Below are 21,963 nucleotides of genomic sequence, written 5' to 3'. Positions count from 1 at the left end.
CCATACTTTATGGACTTAGAAACAAAGCGCTGAATTCAGAGGTATTCAGAGATGAACAAAAATCACCATGGAGACTGCTTTAAAGCATAATTACATGAGAGTGCAAGAGTCAGAGTTGGGGAAGCAACAACAGAGGGGAGGAGGGGAGGGGAGATGGGACAGCAGGCGCCAAATATAAGAAATTTGGGGCAAAGCTGATTGAGAAGGAAAACTCGGGATGAATCTAAAGTAGCCAGTTTTCTATTGGCAGGACCAGTAGGGCTTCCTGGACTGTTTGTGAGGACCTCTGATGCATGCAAAGCACTCTGTAAATTTGCAATATGCTAGGTAAACGTTATTACTTTGACTCTTTCTTTTGTCCGTTTTCATTTGTTTTAGGAGTTCGCTACAAGGATCTTGTTGTTGGCGTTCCCAAGGAAATATACAAAAATGAGAAGAGAGTCGCTCTTTCCCCTGCTGGAGTCCAAGCCTTAGTTAAGCAAGGCTTTAATGTACAGTTGGAACATGGAGCTGGTGAAGAGTCGAAGTTCTCTGATGAGCAGTACCAAGTGGCTGGAGCCAAAATTGGGGAGCTAAAATCTGTGTTTGGATCTGATATTGTTTTAAAGGTACCTTTGCAAAAGAAAAGAAGGATTCCTCTGTGGTAATAAGAACATGGCAGAACACTTAAGTATCAGAGAGATATTAGCAGCCAGCTCAGCTTAGATGGTTTCAAGAGAGGATCAAACAAATTAATGGAGGATAAGTGAGGATCCATGGATGAATTGGGACTTCCCTTTCAAAAGCAGTGTAACTCTTAATAATAGCTGTGAGAGGGCAATATCGGGGGAGAGCTTGGCCTCTATACCATGCTTGTAGGTTTTCTAGGGAGATTTTGGTGGCCCCTACAGAAAAATGGGATGCAGGACCAGAATGACCTTTGGTCTCATCATTAGGACTCATCCAGCTCAAAGTAAGAACTATGCAATGCCTCCCTAAGCATGTTTACTCAGAAGTAAATACCATTTTAGTTTCCATGGAACCTACAATAAGTGTTAATAGATCAAGATGGGTAGCCATGTTAGTGTGTCTGTAGCAGTAGAAAAGAGTCCAGTAGCACCTTAAAGACTAACAAAATTTGTGGTAAGGGATGAGTTTTTGTGAGTCACTGCTTACTTCTTCACCATTACCAATGCTAATTTCTCCACGCCTACTACCTCTGTGTATCACATTTGCCTGCTAATGTCATTTGGCATCTGAAATCACTCCACCTTCCAATATATAGGACAGATGGACTCACAATCAGTGTTCCCTCTAAGCTGAGTTAGTGTGAGCTAGCTCACAGTTTTTTAGCCTCCAGCTCACACATTTTTGTCTTAGCTCAGGAGAGGTGGCTCCAGAGCAAACTAATTTATGCAGCAGCCAAATGGCTCGCTCACAACTTTAATGCCAGTAGCTCACAAAGTAGAAGTTTTTCTCACAAGACTCCATAGCTTAGAGGGAACATTGCTCACAATTCTAGCTGTATCTGAAGAAATGAGCAGTGACTCACTCAGACCCTACCACAAAATAAATATTAATAGAACCTGATTTTAATGTGAGTGGATTAAGCACAATTCCTCATTAACATCAATAGAACATAAAAATGGTTAATCCAGGCTAGATGGTGCATTGCTTCTTGTATTTCTGCATTATTTCTTGTATTTCTAAGTAAATTTTCCATATCTTGACAATTTTACCTTTACCAGCCATAATGCAAATATGCCATATATATTTATCTTTTATGAGGAAGAGTGTTTCTGTAAAGACATAGAACAAATTTAGAGTCCAGTGGCACCTTTAAGACCAACCAGGGCTATTTTTGGGCAGGAACGCACAGGAACGGAGTTCCGGCTGGCATAATAGGCCACACCCAACAGTAGAAACTCATTAGGACTGGCTACATTAGGGGTGTGTGGCCTAACATGCAAAGGAGTTCCTGCTATAAAAAAAAGGCCCTGGGTTTTGACAACAAACAAGGTAAACAGAATAACAAGCAAAAGGTGGGTGTGGCTGGATAACCACACTTCTGGTAACATGGGGGTGTGGCCTAATGTGCTAATGAGCTGTGCTGGCAGGGGCGTGGCCCAATATGCTAATGAGTTTCTGCTGTTGGGTGTGGCCTATTTTGCTAATGAGTTCCTGCTGGGCTTTTTCTACAAAAAGAGCCCTGAGACCAACAAAGCTCATACTTTGAATAAACCTTTGTTGGATGTATCCGTAAAGACATGAGCACAATAGGACTTCAAAGTTCTGAAGCACAATGATCCCAACTGGACCTTGTGTTCCCCAAAGATTTGCAAGAGGTAGTTATCAAGATGATGGACAAACCTCTGAAAATTTCTGTTCTTTGTGAAGAAAACTGTTTTGGAAAAGGGAGATCTATTCTTGTCCTCTCTGTGACATAAAATATCCTATGTGCAGGGATGTTCTCCATACAGGAGCACTGAAACATGTAATAACTTCACTTGCAATATGAAGTGGTACATTCCAGGTTCAATCCCTGGCATCTCCAGTTAAAAGGATCAGGTAGGAAGAGATGTGAAAGACCTCAGCCTGAGACCCTGGAAAGCCTCTGCCGGTCTGAGTAGACAGTACTGACTTTGATGGACCAGTGGTCTGATTCATTATGAAGCAGCTTCATGTGTTCATGTGAACACATGAAGTTGCCTTCCCACTAAGTCAGACCATTGATCTATCGAGGTCAGTAGTCTACTCTGAGTGGCAGAGGCTCTCTTGGGTCACAGGCTGTGGTCTCCAGGCCAAGTCACTCTCAATAAGAGCTCTTCCACAATGCCTGTTACCTGATCCTTTTAACTGCAGATGCTCGGAAATAAGCCTGGGACATTCTGCACACCAAGCAGATGTTCTGCTACTAAGCCATGGTCCCCCACCATTTTGAAGAAGAAGAAGAAGAGATTGGATTTATACCCCGCCCTTCACTACCCAAAGGTGTCTCAGAGTGGCTTACAAACTCCTTCCCCTTCCCCTCCCCACAACAGACACCCCGTGAGGTAGATGGGTCTGAGAGAGCTCTGACAGAAACTGCTCTTTTTCAAGGACAGCTCTTATCAGAACTAAGCCTGCCCAAGGTCATCCAGCCAGGTGCAAGTGGAGGAGTGGGGAATCAAACCCGGTTCTCCCAGATTAGAGGCCACACACTCAACCACTACACCAAACTGGCTCTCAAGTCATCTGTAGACTAGCGCCTAAGGAAGATGTGCAGGCAATTTGTCCTGTCACCCAGAGTAGACAGTATTAGGCCTGATGGATTTACAATGCAGTCCTAAACAGAGTTACACACTTCAAAGCCCATTGGCTTAAACGGGGAGTAACTCTGCTTAGGACTGCACTGTTAGTATCAGACACCTTCATGTGTTCCGTATGGTGTTCTCATCTTTGGCATTTTGCTGATCAATGTTAGACAATCTGCTTCTCTTCCTCTGTCTGGTGAAGGAAGCAAATATCATCTTTAGGTAATACTTACAATATCCCCAAATCCACCTTGGCTTGGAACCATTACCATCCTTGTGCCATTTATGGTTGTGATCCTGCAGCAGCAGTCAAAATGACTTCTCACAGGACTATGGCAAGCTTTAAGGAGCATCCCTGCCCTGCCCTGCCCTGCCCTGCCCTTTACATGCTGGTTATTCTCACATCCTCCCAGCCACTCTAATAGAACTTATTTCTTTTTTCTTTTTAAAGAGCCATATCTGGTTCTGTATCAAGCCATATTTTGCTCTAAAGCCGCAGGTTGCCTAGGCTTCGTCTATATGTTTTGCAAAAGATTACATTTAAATAACTAGGAAAAAGAGACATTGGTTTCAGTGAAGCAATAAAATGCAGCATTTGGTTTCTCCCATAAGGTCAGAGCTCCGGTCTTAAATGAAGCATTGGGAGTACATGAAGCAACCCTGCTGAAAGAGAAGGCGATTCTGGTCAGCTTCATCTATCCAGCACAGAATCCAGATCTCCTGGACAAACTTGCTCAGCGCAAAGCCACTGTCTTGGCCATGGACCAAGTTCCTCGAGTCACCATTGCTCAAGGATATGATGCCCTAAGTTCAATGGCCAACATTGCAGGGTGAGAATCCACAATATGATCTCTGTTACCATTGTTACTTTGGTAGGAGTTTATTTTTTAATGTACCCGTCATGATCCTGTCTGCACACTTCTCAATGGGTTTCTATTTTGCAAACAGCACAAGTCTAAGAGAAGCCACCAGTTAGTTAATTAAATACAGATGCCTTCTTTTTGGTATAATCTTTTATTACTTCAGAACTAAAACAATCATCCTCTTAGCATTGCCAGAGTGGAGGAAAAACACTTTAGTACCAGTTTGTTCTTGTTGAACCTGCGAGTTTGGGAATTTTTAAAAAGTTAATGCGCACCACAACAAAATGGCTTCCAAAGGATAGTGGTGGGACTAATCACAAAATGACTGCCAAAGGGGCTTGGCCCGTTCACCTAAAACATTGGAAGATTCTACAAAATATTTAGGAAGCTCCAAGCCAATCATCTGATTCCTCCTAATGATGGGAGCAGCTGTTTCTGAATGGATGCTCCCTGCAGACACAGTGAAGATGTCATGCTTCCAGGCTCTTCTGAACTACCCCCTACTTCAAAAAAGTGAAGGAAAGCCAGGATTGGCTCTTTGAGAGCCAGTTTGGTACAGTAGCTAAGAGCGTGGACTCTAATCTGGGAGAACCTGGTTTGATTCCCCACTCCTCCACATACAGCTGCTGGTGTGTCCTTGGGTCAGTCACAAATTCTCTCAGAGCTGTTCTCTCAAGGGCAGTTCTCAAGAGAGCTCTCTCAGCCCCACCTACCTCACAGGGTGCCTGTTGTGGGGAGGGGAAGGGGAAGGGATTGTAAGCCACTCTGGGACTCCTTTTGGTAGTGAAGGGTGGGGTATAAATCCAATCTCTTCTTCTCTTCTTTGCTTTGGGGAACAGATGGCTTGCAGAAAAAGCAAGTGGGCACTAACTGACATATTTGTTGGTACCAATGCACCCGTTGGGAACCAGTAGGCTAGTCATTTGAACTTTAAAAGATGCTAAGGGAATGAACCAAGAGTATGGGAAGATGGACTTGTTTAATGAATTAGTATAATGAGTTGGAAAATTGGGCTCACAGAAACCTGGACTGGCTGTGTGATAGACAAAGCTTCTTTTATCTCCATAGCACCATGGCAAGAGAGATTAACATCCCCTCAGATATGCAATTCCCAGGATTCAAGTGCCAGAATTGGCAAGGCTGGCTTGGTATCTTGACCAAATTGATTTGGATGGATATGAAGTAGAATGAATTCTAAACTATTTCAAGATGCAGGCTCTGAACATAATTGGTGCAGCATTTAAACCAGTTTGGTTGCTTTTTTAAAAAAAATACTGCAACTTTGAAATCATTTCCAAATGTGGATTGATTCAAAATGTGTTTATTCCTGAATGGCAGTGACTGGCTCAAAGTCATTTTGGCTCATGATATAGTCTGTGTGATATTGAGGCTTCACTCTTACACATACTTGTTTGGAATTAAGTCCCATTAAAATCAGTTATTTTGTGTAAAGGTGGTTTGAATTGAGCTGCTGGAGCTCTGGTACAGAAGAAGAGAAGAAGAGATTGGATTTTATACCCCGCCCTTCACTACCCAAAGGTGTCTCAGAGCGGCTTACAAACTCCTTTCCCTTCCCCTCCCCACAACAGACACCCTGTGAAGTGGGTGGGGGCTGAAAGAGCTCTTGACAGAGACTGCTCTTTTTCAAGGACAGCTGTGCCAGAGCTTGTGACTGACCCAAGGTCACATCAGCAGATGCAAGTGGAGGAGTGGGGAATCAAACCCGGTTCTCCCAGATTAGAGTGCGCACACTTAACCACTACACCAAACACCTTGGCTATAAGAAGAAAGATCTTCTCAAGAGACAGTTTAGATCAATCTACACAAGACCATCAGTTGAGCCGGCTTTGTTTCCATGAGGGTTCTGTTTCTGGTGCTTTAATATTAAGATAAAGGCTCCTACAATAACTAGGGTTGTCACTGTTTTTCAGTCAATTTATAGTCATTAGGATTAGGTTTGAATCGAAGGCTTATAAGATGGCAGTAACATATTCTGGACCTGATTATATGGATCACATTATCCTGGGAGAACAACCGCTTGGGGTAGCAAATATGATAGAAGGCAGAGTCAGGAGATAAACGTAAAGGTCAGGATTTAGGTAGGAAAAATCAAATGCATAATTATAGGATTGGGGAGACCTGGCTGCAGTATGTGTGAAAAGGATCTAGGGGTCTTAGCAGACCATATACTGAACATGAGTCAGCAATATGGTGCGGTAGCTAAAAAGGCAAATGCAATTTTGGGCTGTATCAACCAAAGTATAGTGTCCAGATCACGCAAAGTACCACTTTACTCTGCTCTGGATAGATCTCACCTAGAGTACTGAGTTCAGTTTTGGGCACCACAATTTAAGAAGGATATAGACAAGCTGGAACATGTCCAGAGGAGGGCAATGAAGATGGTGAGGGGTCTGGAGACCAAGTCCTATGAGGAAAGGTTGAAGGAGCTGGTTAGGTTTAGCCTGAAGAGGAGACAACTGAGAGGTAATATGATCACCATCTTCAAGCACTGGAAGGGCTGTCATATAGAAGACGGCGCAGAGTTGTTCTCTGTTGCCCCAGAAGGTCGGACCAGAACCTACGGGTTGAAATTAAATCACAAGAGTTTTTAGCTAAACATTCAGAAGAACTTCCTGACAGTTAGAGCGGACCCTGACAACAATGCTGATTCTGTGAAGTTAGGCAGATCATGAGAGGGAGGACAGGTTGCATAAGTGCTTAGTTCTTGTGGCCCTTTCTTACACACCCAGGAAAATACTGATCGCCACTTTGGGGTCAGGAAGCAATTTTTTGCCAGGTCAGTTTGGCTGACGATCCTGGAGGTTTTTTGTCATCTTCTGGGCATGGGTGTGTGGAGGGGGAGGTATTTGTGAATTTCCTGCATTGTGGAGGGAGTTGGATTAGATATTTATTTATTTATTTATTGTTTAATTTATACCCCGCCCTCCCCGTCGAGGCAGGCTCAGAGCGGCTTACAACAGTTCATAAAATACAATTAAATACAATAAAAAACCTATCATAGGCATATAAATTACTTAAAATAATAGTCATTTAAAACATAAACACATAAAACGCTGGAACAGACTCAAGCAACAGGCACAACAGTTTTTATAACATAGTTTAGGTGACTGTTGGATGTCAATACTTTCACACCAGTGCTGTTCTCATTTATTATGCGGCGAGCACAGGCTAGGAACCATGATGATAGGACCCAGGTTACAGGTTGGAAAGCCAGGGCACAGGGATACTCCCCCAGTGTGTAGTGCGGCACCTTAGTCGAATGCCTGGTGGAAGAGCTCCGTCTTGCAGGTCCTGGAGATCTGTAGAAGGTCCCGCGGGGCCCTGATCTCTTCCAGGAGCTCATTCCACCGGGATGGAGCCACCAAGAAGGCCCTGGTCCTGGTTGCCGCCAGTCTGACGTCCCTGGGGCCTGGGAGGGCTAGCCGATTTTGTGCCCCTGAATGCAGTGCTCTCTGGGGAACATGTTGGGAAAGGCAGTCCCTCAGATATGCCGGACCCTGACCTTATAGGGCTTTAAAGGTTGAAACCAGCACCTTGAAACAAATCCGGTATGTTATTGGCAGCCAGTATAGTGCTTTCAGTACCAGCTGGGTGTGTTCCCACATGGGGATACCCATCAACAGCCTGGCTGCCACATTCTGCACTAACTGCAGCTTCCAGATTTGAGACAAGGGCAGCCCCATGTAGAGAGTGTTACAGTAGTCCAGTCCTGAGGTGACCATCGCATGGATCACTGTTGCCAAGTCGTTATGTTCGAGGAAGGAAATCAGCTGCCTAACCAGCCAAAGATGGTAAAAAGCTGATCTGACAGTGGCTGCTACTTGGGCCTCCATTGTTGAGGCATCCAAGAGCACTCCCAAGCTCCTAACGGAGCCCCATCAAAGGTTGGGAGTGGAATCCCTACCCCTGGACCGTTTTGACTTAGGAACAGGACCTCCATCAGATTCAATTTCAAATGACTCAGTCTAAGCCAACCAGCCACAGTCTGCAACGCTCGGTCTAGATCTTCCGGTGTGGAGTCAGACTGGCCGTCCAACAACAGAGCTGGGTGTCATCTGCATACTGGTGACACCCAATCCCATGTCTTTGGGCAATCTGGGCAAGGGTGTGCATATAGATGTTAAATAACATTGGGGAGTGAACTGCCCCTTAGGGCACTGCACACAACAGTGGATGCCTTCAGGACAGCTGATCCCCTAGTGCCACCCTTTGTCCCCAGACCTGGAGAAAGGATGCAAGTCATTGTAAGGCGAGCCCCTGAACTCCAGTATCGGCAAGGTGGTGAATCAGTAGCTGATGTTTGACTGTGTCGACTACCACTGACAGGTCCAACAGCAACTGCACTGCCAATCCGCCTCGATCCAGATGCCTCCGAAAATCGTCCCTTCCAACTCTATGATTCTACAAAAAAAATTAAGTAGATGTTTTTGGCACCTTAATAATTACTTTTTGCTCTAGCATACGTTTTGTTACCTGGAGTCCATTTCAGCAAATGCATGAAGTGGCTACCCTGCATACACACACACACACACAATTATGAAGGGAAGAAGAAGAGGAAGGAGAAGGAGGAGATCGGATTTATACCCCGCCCTTCACTTGGAGTCTCAGAGTGTCAGGGTTCCCAGTCAGACGGAACAAACTCCTTTCCCTTCCCCTCCCCACAACAGACACCCTGTGAGGTAGGTGGGGCTGAGAGAGCTCTGACAGAAACTGCTCTTTTTCAAGAACAGCTCTCACAGAACTATGGCTTGCCCAAGATCATCCGGCAGGTGCAAGTGGAAGAGTGGGGAATCAAGCCTGGTTCTTCCAGGTTAGAGTCTGCGCACTTAACCACTACACCAAACTGGCCCTGGGGGGAAAGTTACTTCAGCTTCTTATTTTTATACAGGTGTTTGAGAAAGTAATGGCAATTTTTGATATGACACAGGTGTAATCAGTATGCTATGATGAAGTGTAGTGGGTTAGACGCATGTAGAAACCACATAGATGGATGCAGTGATCAGCATGGTTTACTAGTACACAACAAGAACACAGAATACTGGCCGGGTGGCCAACTATATGCACACCTGGGGGACACCCCCTAGGTCCGATTGGTGGGTTCAAATCTCCCGCCATGGTCCTATTGGTTCCCAAGCGAAGAGACTAGGAGCCTAGTCCCTATTGTTTGTACAGATTCAAGCGCAGGAGTATTCGCTGGCCCCTGGTGGCGGTCAGTGGACATAACATATGACTTTGTGAAAGAGGCTAGAAATTGGTATTTGTAGGGCCCCAAGAGAGGTCCTTGCCTCACCAACCCATCATGGCCACCATTCTGGCTTTGTACCCAAGAAATCAGTATGAAAGAATGTTTCTATGCCCTGGCTCTTTTGGAAGCCATGCCCAAGGGCTCTCCAGAGTCTGGAGCTTGCACTGCCTTATACACACAAAAGATTCTGATTTGCTTCTGTGTAAAAATAATAATGTGAAAACAAGCAGTCTTGTTAGTTCTGGTTTGCAGAGGTGTTGTGGAGCTGGGAGGCCCCTAGGTATCATTGTGAATAGTCTGTGGAAGTCCACAAGGGAGTAGAGTTGAACCACCCTGGTGCCTCTGCTGCATTACAGATAGAAGATGTCATCTCCTAACTCTGCGATAAGGATTCCTGAGTACTTACATCATCAGACCCTAGAGACTGAAGCTGCTTTGCATGTTATGTTCCTTCCTTTGTTTGTTTAAAATCCCCCACCCTATTTGAAAGGCTCAGGGGGGCATACCATTTGAAAACAAAATTCCAAATGGGGAACATTTCTGAATGCTTTAGCTTTACATTATACAAAAATTTGCTGCAGAAATCACCCATGTTAACCTTTTCCCTTAACGTCGGACCTCTTTCTGAAGTGCATCTTCTTGTTTTCTGTACAAAGGCAAAGTCTGTTCACAGCCCAAACATCCTCCAACTCAATGGTTCTCAAACTTTTGAAGAGGGACCTACTTCCAACTTACTATAGTTTTTGAGAATAGCTGAGGGAGAGGCCTGGGCCAGAAACAGGAGTTTTATATGGTCAGAAGGGTCCCTATTGCACCTTTTGCCACATGATCTCCACTGGACTGGTAGCTGCATTTGCATCTTCTAACCACATGCCATGGAGGTGCTGAAGTGCAATGGAGATTGGTCCAATAGGTTCCTTTTTTCTGCAAGTTGCCGTACTGGTACCAGGGAGAAGGCACTTGGCCTTGCTGCCAGAGGACTTGATTGAGAACCACAGTGCTTTTTAGCATCCCTGGCAGGGAGCCCGCAAAGATTTCCATCTGTCACCATGTACTGCTTTACCATCTACCTGGCCTTGGGGGGGGAGTAGACGTTGCCCAGACCGAGGAACATTACTCTGGCGCTCCTGCGTTCTCTATCGTCGGCCGCCAGTGAGGGATATCGTCCATCTTGAATGTTTAAACTGAATTTTAAATGAATTTTGGAAATGAATTGTTGAGCACCATTTTAGTTGTATTTATTGAGGTTTTAATGTAACTTATGTTTTATTCTCGGCAATTGTCGCTTGTTTGCCGCCCTGGGCTGTACAGGTAGGGCAGGATATAAATCCCAAAAATAAATAAATAAATAAATAAATACTTCCACAGCTGTCCATGAAGTCGCACTGCTTCAGTTACATGATTTTGTAGACAGATTTAGTGCAGACACAGCTGTAATTATTCCTCGACTATATAAAACGGGGAATCCCTTGCTAATTAGTGATCATGTAAACCCTGTATAAAGTGGAAAAAATAAGGCAAACACTGCACTGGCTTTCAAAAGAATGTTTACGTTGGGAATATTTGGGTAGCATCCATGGCTGTGGATTTCCTTAGCATCTTTCCAGAATGTATCTCTCTTCCTCCCCCCATGTTACTTAAAAAAAAAAAAATTAAACTTCATGTTCTCTGTACAAAGAACTGGAACAAACCCAGTATAAAGGCTGCCAAGCTGATCCAATCAGCCTTAGATATGCCTTTATTTATCAGGCTGGCCTGATCCCTCATCAAATTAGAAGAAAGATTTTCATGTTCTTCCCACTCTCCCCATTTTCTCTCTTGCATGTTTGTATCTCGTTACTGGAACTGGAAAGGGGCACTCAGTCCCTCCTGTGATGGAGTACTGAATCATTTCTATGATTCTAAACTAAGTTTACAATCATAGAAATTATGATTCAGTACTTCATCACAAATAAGGTTAGCATCTTCAAGGTGGGGACTGGAATGGTCCTGGAATCACGACGGACCTTCAAGCTACAGAGATCAGTTCCCCTGGAGGAAATGGAACTTCAGAGAGCAAACTCTATGGTATATCATAGCGTTTAGGAGAAAGAGAAGACTTGGAGAAGCTTCATGTCCCCGCTGAGCCCTCTGTTCTCATCATGCACAGTTCCCCCCAATCTCCAGGAATTTCCCAAGCTGGATTTCGCAAACATAATCACAAGCCCAACAGTAGTTTCTACATGGTTACTGAAGCCCAAAGGACTGAACATCCGAGCTAAACTTTTTTAGCTTGATACCACTGTAGTGAGCCACTGGACTTTTATAAATCCAGCAATACCCTCAAACATTATGCACTGTCCTTGATAAAATAAGAATGGAGCATGTTCGGAGTCATCTGATAAAGCAGTTTGTAGTCCATGGAATCATGTGCTAGAATAAAAACCTGTTAAACTTTAAGGTACAACAAGACTCTTGTCTGTCTTTTCACCAGCCAGCCTGTAGGAATACAAAGACTTCAATGGAGCTATAATGATAAAAGATTTAGGGATCAAACACATTCACCATACCTCCAGAGCTTGTTTGTCCTAATGTTATTTCCATACTTTGGATGGGATTCACATATGATCTGTGAGTCAGACTAAAAAGTACTGATTGTGAAGGTGGAAATTGCCATCAACCATGAGTTAGATGCTGTGTAGCGATTGGTGCTTTAATCTCTGCGAGTCCTTTGTTAGCGCGATCTAATAGGTGTGACTGCCAAGAGGTGGTGATGTGATTGGGGGAGACACACACACTTTCTATGGATGCACTGGAAATGTTGTCACCATTCCTGATTTTATTATTTTTTCAACCTTGTTCTTTGGCCATTGGATGAGGATAGCATACTCTTACTAGCTTTTACTTGTGCAACCAGTGGGGACTAGTTTAACCGGTCCATGGTATAAGGCTTACCCCCCCAAAAAAAAAATCCAAAAGGAAGACTTTCACTTTAAGCTGACCCAGTCCCGTAGCTAGGGATTTCTTTGGGAGGGGACCTCGGGGGGCCTGCCAGCTAATTAAATGAAAGTACAGTGCAGGTGGTAAGTTGAAGCACTTCGGGGGCAGCCTGAGAGGGAGAGGGCCCAGAAGAAACAGTAGGGGGCCGGGCCCCGTGGGCCCCATGTTAGCTACGGGCCAGAGCTGACCCCCATTCTTAACATCAGCCAAGGTTAACAGGACTGCAATAAACATTTCATTCTCTACCTTATGCCACACCCTTAGTATGTCTCCCGCCCCCCCAAAATAATCTTCTATTAGGCACTTGCAAGTATGTTATAAGCATTGATATAAATTGTTATGACAGCTGAATTTATTTTTTCACTTAGGCAGTTTATTTGCTAGAGTTGCAATATAGCAGTTTGTTTTCTTCGGTTGCCTATTAATTGTCCCTTTGATTGCTTTCTGTAAGTTTGTAGAAATTTATTCCTGCTACATGGTAATGAGCCAATATGTACCTTTTGGCTTTCTCTCTCCCCCCCCCCCTTTCTAGGTACAAAGCTGTAGTCCTAGCAGCCAATCATTTTGGAAGATTTTTCACTGGGCAAATTACTGCAGCTGGAAAGGTTCCTCCAGCAAAGGTATGTATCGTAACATGATTTCCCTTGGAGTGAATGTTTAAACAACCGTTGAGACTCATATCATTTGCCTCTGCGCTGAACTAGTTTTGCTAGTATACAAATGTTAACATATTTACAAAACGTTAAATATATGGCAGTTTACATTGCAGTTGTGCTACCAAGATGGAATCAATGCAGGCCCCCAATTCCAGCTCTTTCCAAGCACTCACTCATCTGCGCTTTCTAGCACCTCACACATTCAGAACCCAAACTAAAAAAAAAAATGTGATAGAGTCAAAAATATTGGTCTTGGATTCATGAATTGTTACAAAAAATGTTAAAATGTAAAATACCTTATGTACCAGAGTCGTTTTTATTGAATATATTACCAGAAAATTGTAAAAAGCAAGATTCTTATCTTATTGTACATGTAGTGACAACTGCAAGAATATTATATGCCAAATACTGGAGGAAAAATGAGGTTCCTTTAAAAGAAGTAATTATGAATAAAATACTTGAAACTGCAGAGATAGATAAATTAACTTTAATTTTGCAAGGACAAAATGAAATAAACTTTGAGAATACATGGTCAAGATTTTACAATTGGATGGAAGAGACCAACAAATAAATCATATGTACATACATGGGGGTCATTTTGTAGAAAAAGAGGTGCAGGAGCTCATTAGCATAGCTCATTAGCATAACATATTTGCATATGCCACACCCCCTGACATCACCGGAAGTGTGTCAGATGGCAACACCCACCGCTCAGGCTCCACTGGACTGTTTTGGATTGCTAGCTATTGGGAGGGGGGGAACGTGCAGATCTGTCCTCGCAGAGGAGAGAGAGCTTGTACCTGAATACAAATTGGTCTTAAAGGTGCCACTGGACTGTTTTGGACCGGGGGGCTGGGGGGGGGCTCTGCAGCTTACCTGGCTGCTTCTTGCTCTGACTGAGGGCTGCTGGGAGCAGGGGATGGGGCTTGTTGCCTGTGCCCGCCCCCTAGGCTCTTTACTGCCGGAGCTCCGCTCTGGTGCACTCCTGCAGGAAATGACCCCTGGACATACAACCGAAGTACAAGGAAACATGAACTACAACTATCTTTTTAGTTAAAAACAAAGAAAAAAAATTAAAAATACAATTTGTCAATGTATGAGGTAATTTAACAGACACAATAATGTTGTAAACTGAGTCCCCTTTTTGTTGTATGTATGTTTGTTTTTTCTTTGTTTGCCTTATGTATAAAATAAAATTGTTAAAAAAAAGAACCAAACTTAAAAAAAAAAAAATCCCCAACATCTATTGGCAGCCAAAAAGAAAGCCTACTGGAAGCAGAACTACTTGTTTGTTCAAAATCAGGCATTCTGCCAAGTTAAAGTACATGACAGTTCCATTGTAACTGGGGCTGCTTTCTCACACTGTGGGATAATGCACTTTCAATGCACTTTAGTGATCGTTTTCAACTGGATTTTCCAGTGAGAAAAGGAAAATGCACTTGCAAACGGTCACTAAAGTGCATTGACAGTACATTATTCAATGTGTGTGGAAGCAGACCCTGTCTCCCAGATCCTGGTCCAAAAGTCTAGCCACTACACCTTGTTGGCAGTAATCAGTAATAGAAGACTCGAAACCTAGTGGTTATCATTTATTATTACTGTGTCAAAGAGAAAGCTTTGGCAGGTGCAGCTTTTCTGCTACTCTGCTAAAATTCCTTCAACTATACTTATACGTAAACATATGGGAGACCCCACTCTCTTGTTGCACCTGACTTGAGAAGAGCTCTGCTGGATCATATCAAAGGCCCTTCTAAGCCACTGTTCTCTTTCCCCCCAAGAGACCGACCTGATGCTACTAGAAGGACTACAAGCAGGGTACAGAGGTCAGCTTTCCAGTTGGTGTTGTCCCTGGCAACTAGCACACTGCCTCTGAACCCACAAGTTTCTATTTAGCCACCATGGCTACTGTTCCAAAGACCAGAGTAGCCTCAAACCACTAAGGCAAGCGGCAGCCACCACTGCATCCGGTGGTGATGAATTCCACATTCCTTGGTGTGGTGAATTGGGCTCCTAAATAGTGCTACTCCTGTAATTCTTCCTTTCTTTCTAGATTCTGGTAATTGGAGGGGGTGTGGCAGGCTTGGCTGCAGCTGGAGCAGCCAAATCAATGGGAGCCATTGTCCGAGGATTTGACACCAGGTATGGTAACTTTTTGTAACACAAACTGAGCCCACACCCATCTGCAGCCCACACTGTGTCCAAACCCAACCAACAATGGGTTGAAATACCCAGGCTGGGGGCCAAGTCTGTTTGTCCACCACAAAGAACCATCAGTCAGATGCACACTTGCAAGTTCCCCACCATAGCATGAGGGGAGAGGGTGCTTATGCTTCCCCCTTCTCAATCCCACTGGTACCACCATGTTTTCAAGCACAGTAGAAATTAATTGAGAGTCAGGCAGGAGTAAAATGGAAAAGTGTTTGTTTGGTGTAGTGGTTTTGTTTGGTGTAGTAGAGCCAGTTTGGTGTAGTGGTTAGGAGCGCGGACTCTAATCTGGGAGAACCAGGTTTGAGTCCCCTCTCCTCCACATGCAGCTGCTGGTGTGACCTTGGGTCAGTCATAAGTTCCTTCAGAGCTGTTCTCTCAAGAGCAGCCCTCGAAAGAGCTCTCTCAGCCCCACCTGCCTCACAGGGTGTCTGTTGTGGGGAGGGGAAGGGAAAGGAGACTGTAAACCCCTCAATCTCCTCCTCCTCCTCTTCTTCTTCTTCTTGCTTGAAACTTCCAACTCTATGATTCTATGATGAAGCGAATTGTGAGACACATAGGGATCCATAAGTACTAAATAATTTTTCCACCTGTTTTTCCCTGCCTACTGGTGTGGCAATTCTTGTTTTCTTCACTGTTGAAAGTCCAGGGGACAGAAGCCCTACAGATTCATGACATAATGAATCCATTAGCCTGGATTCCTTTTTGTGTTTTGCTGTAAGTGACTGACACACATTTACCCCTCTGTAATTTATTACAAAGTGTGTATTGTTGGTGTCATCAACTATCTGCAGCCTGGAAAATGTCCGGTTTTGTCTGCCTTTTGCTTGCAGGCCCCCGGCTTTGGAACAGTTCAAATCCCTTGGTGCAGAGCCTTTAGAAGTTGACATGGCTGAAGGAGGAGAAGGCGTCGGGGGATATGCAAAGGAGATGTCCAAGGAGTTTATTGAGGCAGAAATGGCATTATTTGCCAAACAGTGTAAAGACGTGGATATTGTTATTAGCACTGCTCTTATTCCAGGTACCGTATAACTTTATAAGAATTGTAGGCACTCTTAGAAGAATACAATCCTAATCAGGAGTCGGTGCAGTCCCATGTTAATAGAAACTACCCCCCTTCTGAGTTCTCTGGGAACAACGGGGATCTTGGGTTGGGACTTGGGAGGCTCTTTTGTCTGCTGAGCACAGCAAGAGCTTTCCTCTTCCCCAAGTTCTTTAGCACTCACAGAGGGTTGCTCTCTCTCTCCCACTTTGCACTGGGGTTGGAGAAACAGAAGAAGAGAGATTCATGCAGAATCTGCCAAAGCCTAGCTCTGAGAGACAAGATGCAGAACACATTGGGGAGAGGTGCCAAGGCTTCATTTTGTGCCAGACTTCTGAGAAGAGCAATCAGTCACTTTGTAGAGGGAACCAGGAAGAGGGTCTCAGACCACCGTCTCTCCTTCTCTGAAGACTTGTGCAAAGTGCAAGAAAAAGAACTTCAGTAAGCAAGTCAAAAAGGTGCCAAAGAGACAGCAGGGTTCTCTCGAGTGTGACTTGTCAACACTACTTGTATGGTGCATCAAGCCTTCACTTGCATTGTTCCTACCTCTGGCCAACAACCTCTCCACCTCCACCAAATATGAAGAAATACAGGAATTGTGGCAAAAGAAATCATTCCCCATAAGGATCACAGCCAACCTTTTTTTACTAGTGGTAGGGCTCCAGATTTCTAAGTAAGGCTACAGCCTTCCCAGCCAATTTGTGGGTAGAGGTGAAGCTGTGAGATCATGGATGGGAAAATCAGCCTGGCAGGGAAAGATCCATGCCCAACCTGAAGAGGTTTTAGGTTGTTAGTTGTTAGGTTGTGCTGTCAGGTTGCAGCTGACTTAATGGTGACCCTATACAATTTTCAAGGCAAGAGATGTTCAGAGGTGGTTTGCCATTGCCTGCCTCTGCAGACTTCCCTGTTGGTCTCCCATCCAAATAGTAACCCGAGCTGACCCTACTTAGCTTCCAGTATCTGATGAAAACAGGTTAGGCTGGGCTACAGGTCAGGGCACCTTGTCATAGCTGAAAACAAGTTCTTATTATTTAAATGGAAAGTCCTTTAAAAAAAAACAACTGTTGGTGAGGCGAAGCATTGAACATCACTATTTCCCAATTATGTTTAATCTCAAATCTTGTGTTTTTGTTGCATCTTCTTGGGCTTTGTAAAAGAGTATGTGTCATATAAAGCTATTGAGGGGATGAGAAATCCAGTATTTGTTTTCTGTTCTTTTGCAATGTACTATAGGGAAAAGGGCTCCCATCCTGATAACCAAGAGTATGGTCGAGTCCATGAAGGATGGCTCAGTAATCGTAGATCTTGCTGCTGAGGCTGGTGGCAATGTGGAGACCACCCATCCTGGAGAACTTCACATTCACAAGGTTTGTACAAAGAGTACTGTGGTAGTTTTGATACCCCAGAATAAAGTGTGTTATCCTTCTCTTTTGCTCAATATGACCAGATCATCATCCTTGGAGTACACAAGTGGTCTCCCACCTAGAGCTTTTTTCATTTCTGAGATTAAATTAGGTTTTTCTGGGATGAATAGTGGTTGTTATGATGCCAGGTACCTGTTACTCAAAGAATACAAAACTGTAAAGATAGTACAACAGACATACATAACACAGAACTCTGAACAAGCAATAGTAACGTAAAATAAAAGATGGCAATACAAATAAAATACATAATTAATTTTGTGAATGCACATTATTATTATTATTATTATTATTATTATTAATAATAATAATTTGATTAAAACACTAAGTTATCAAATGTGTTCAGACTATTACATCGTGCTGAAATAGTTGCTTCCCAACTAGATCACAGAGTTCCCAGATTTGGTGCTTCTTGATCAATCCCAGCATTTGTTTCTTTACCTGCTCACATTAGTTCCACTTCTGTTGTCAATTAGCAGTGGTTACCCCAGCTCTTCCTTCACAAATAATGTTTTTACAAAGCCTTAACCTCTCTACCCCAGCCATCTGCTGCTCTTCCATCCATGACTCTCATCCAGCCTCGAATGCCAGGTTCTCATTTTTCAATACCACTGAAAATACCTTAAATTCCTTCCTAGTGTCTCTGTAATGTCAGATCCACATACCTTTCCTTTACTCATCCCCCTGCCAGTTTTTGAGAAGAAGAATATGAACTTATCGTGGTAGGCTGGCCATTCGTCTGGTGGCACCAGACAGTCTTCTACCTCTTCCACTCTCAGTCCCCCACCCTTGCTAATTTAAGGAGAGGAAGAAAAGGGAGTGGCATTGATGGTGAAGCTCTAGACATTCCCCCCAATCTCTGTGGTAAATTCCTGGAGTGTCACCCAGAAGTGATGCAATTAAAGTGATGCAGGGATAAACAGCTGTGTAAACCACTCAGAGACCCTTCAGGGTCAGAGCGGTATATAAGTCGAAAATTAAATAAATAAATAAATAAATTCCATTGGAACTCTACCCTCCCCAGGCACTGCCCTATGAATCCCCTAGCATTTTCTGGTGCGGGGCTGACAACCCTATATGATGGGAAAGGAGTTATCCTTTTAGCAGCTACCATAGTAGATGTGGTATCTCCTTTGAATTACTGTCCTGATCAACTGCCTACTGCCACTAAGTGGCTTCCTTCTGTAGCGCTGCAAACTGATTATGAGGAGAGCTGCAAGTGCAGAAACTGCAAAACAAAGCACTGGTCACTGAATGAAATATAACATCAACAAACCACAGCTCTAACAAAGACCTGGCCTCCTCCTCTTGAAACCCATGTCCTTTCCGCAGATTTTCTCAGTGCTTGAGTCAAGGTGATTTAAGTCCATGGCAAAACAGCATCCAAAAAACCTGGGGCAACAACGGGCTGAAAGTGGGCCAGCCACTGAAGGGAGGTAACGTAATGCAGAACCGGGGGGGGGGGAATAAACAGAATAAAAAGAAGGCTGAATTCAATTTTAGTGCAGAATTGCTTGGAGGACACCATAGTGAACATGGATTAAAAGGAGAGTGTGGAAAGGGCCCCTGTTGCATTTGCCCTGCAGTACTGCCTAGAGTGTGGTAGTATAACTAGAAAAGGGACCACAAATTAGATTATTATTCAGATGCATCCCCATTTTTTGAACGTTTTATGCTTCCAAGTTTTTATAAGTGTGGCTGCACACTTTTTACAAATAACTAGATCCACAGAGACCCTTGAATTAATCTCTAGAGTTTTATTAACAAGAAATTGGAACTATCCAAAGCCCAATGTTATGTGAGAAGGGAAATTGGCATTGTTATTTATTTGATTTAGCTGCTCATAAAAGAAAAATTGTATTAGTTTGTCCTTTTCCCACTTCCCATAGTTAGAGTGTTAGGGTTCTAGTATCCCTCCCCCTTCCAATTTTTAGTTGTAGTTTTTGTAGTTTATAGAAAATGCAAATAAAAAATCCCCTTCAGGGGGCATAAAAAAAAAGAAAAGAAAAATTGTTGCCACCATCCCTTTGATGGTTAGTATTTGGGAGTACTTGGATGTCATTCATGTCCCCACTCATGCCTGTCTCCAGGTAGAAGAGAGAAAACCTTTTAAAACTCAGTGTAGAGGTATTATCAAGCCCAAACCTTCAAATAAAGTATATGTTTCCAGAGTAACAAACATGCTTTATATGTATAGAGTCCCAAGTTTAATCCCTGGCATCTTCAGTACAAAAGAAAAGATCTCTGTTACTGGACCTGGGAGTTATCTCTGTTGAAGATTTTGGAGAGTTGCTGCTAGTCAGAGTAGGCAATACGAGGTTAGGTGAACCAGTGGTCTTTCTAGGTGTTGACCCACTCTATGAATAGTCACACATCCATACACGGTTTGAGTGTGCTCCTGTGTTCCATTCCTGCTCCAGATGAGGCCCTGTTATCCCAAGCAAAAATGGTCTGGGAGAGGACCTATTTGGCTTCTTGTGGAAGACCTCTTGACTGAAGCTATTTTGAATCAGAGAGTTGAACTAGTTCAAGCTCAGCACTGTTTACTCGACCCACCAGCTGTAGATTTCAGGCTGAGGTCTTTCCAAGCCTATCCTAGGATTCTTTTAATGGGTGATGCCATGGACTGAATCTTGGCTGTTAGGCATGCAAAGCATGTGATTTACTTCTGAACTAGTAGAGGAGCTCCTCCATCGCTTAGCTTAGAGTAGGATTGCCAGCCCCCGGCAGGGGTCAGAAGTTCCCTGCCCCTGCTTTTCATCTCTCACTGTCCTTGGAGCAGTGGTGGGAGGGGAAAAAATAGCCACCAGGCAGATGGTGTGATTCCTATAGGGGCATGATGTCACAGTTTTTCCCGGACGTGATGTCATGCTTTGGCAGATGGCTACTCCCCCATGTCTTCCCGGTCTCCCACTAGTTGCCAAGATGGGCCTGGCAACCCTTACTCAGAGTGATGCTTTATGACTTCACTTCCTGTCTCATCAAATTTTCTTTAGCATTGTCCAGGGGTTGCATATGCTTTCATTTAAAAAACAAAACCAACACTTTTTCCATGTCTGTCTGCATTTGAAAGCCCAATGGTGTGTTTCTTCAAGTCCTGTGGAGATGCATTTTTACAGAGAAGCTTGCCTCCTAGGAAAGTCAGTGACTTTCTTGACCTCTGTTTTCTCCTTCCCCAACTCCTCAGAGCTTAACACCCATATCTGAAGTCACTAGGGGTCACTGTAGCTTCATTATGGTGGTGTCATATGAAGGGTCTAAAATCCACGAAATTTCTCAAGGTGAGAAATTAATAAATGCATGAAGTACATAGTCTTCAAAATACCCACGCTATATTGAACTTTGGATGGTAGGTGCAGTGCTCCTGCATCATCTTGGACATCTAGTTTCTCCCACCCAGCATGTTACTAAGTTTTGTTCTGTCCTGGAAACAGAACATGGACTAAGAAGAGTACCATACAGAAATGAAGGCAGGCAGCACAGGAAGCAATCCTATGAAATAAAGTATTAAGCCTAGAGGAGATCTTTTCGCCATCTTTTCCGGGATCTTCTAGGGCAGGTGGTCTGTTTCTCAGCTGGTGCTGCGTGTACTACTGGTGAGATGCAGAAGTGGTCTAGGCGGCACACAGAATTTTTATTTTATTTTCAACTGCTTTATTAAGAACTAGAAATAAGGCCCGTTGTGGAAATAAATACAATGGGAGCTAGAAAGAGGCTCTTGGAGAGTGCGCTGACTTTGGGCAAACAGTGTCAGTTTGCTGTGGCGGCCTCAGCAGGGTATAATGATAGAGTCCACTGTTTTCTCCAGAGGGACTGATCTGTGCTACCTGAAGAGCAGTTGTAATTTTGAGTGATCTCTAGCCCTCACCTGGAGAGTGGCAACAATTGTTACCCAGGCTCCACCCCTCAAATCTCCAGGAATTTCCATACCTAAAGCTGGCAATGCACCAAACAATTCCTAAAGATTTTCCAAAACACTACTCTGTCGATACATTGTAACACTTTGAATTAGCACCAGAGCTTTAAGTGCTCTCCAGCTGTCACCTGGAGACTGGCAACAGCTTGTTTGGAGGGTGGGGAGTATGGCATTGTATCTGTCTGAGGTCCCCCTCTTCCTCCTCCTCCTGAGACCCCACCCACAGCAGGCTTCATCCCTAAAATATCCTGGAAGTTTCCTTCCTGGAGTTGGCAACCCTATGTCCTTTCCAGGCAACCATCAGCCTACCTCTATCTGCCTGTCTGTCTTCAGGTTTACATCC

General features: G+C 43.9%; 1 protein-coding gene across 1 annotated transcript in view; it reads left to right on the top strand.

The window, feature by feature from the left end:
* LOC107110938 (NAD(P) transhydrogenase, mitochondrial-like) overlaps window positions 1-21,963 on the top strand; it is a 117,456-nt gene that overhangs the window by 21,926 nt on the left and 73,567 nt on the right. The window contains 6 exon segments of the mRNA XM_015411792.1: window positions 379-608; window positions 3,885-4,102; window positions 12,913-13,000; window positions 15,087-15,175; window positions 16,075-16,262; window positions 17,517-17,650. Of these exon segments, the coding sequence (XP_015267278.1) occupies window positions 379-608; window positions 3,885-4,102; window positions 12,913-13,000; window positions 15,087-15,175; window positions 16,075-16,262; window positions 17,517-17,650 (947 nt within the window).

Source organism: Gekko japonicus, unplaced genomic scaffold (genome assembly GCF_001447785.1).
Source record: "Gekko japonicus isolate JY-2015 unplaced genomic scaffold, Gekko_japonicus_V1.1 scaffold266, whole genome shotgun sequence".
Taxonomy (NCBI): domain Eukaryota; kingdom Metazoa; phylum Chordata; class Lepidosauria; order Squamata; family Gekkonidae; genus Gekko; species Gekko japonicus.
The sequence above is the reverse complement of the archived record's forward strand: the minus strand, read 5'-3'. Positions and strand labels throughout refer to the sequence as shown.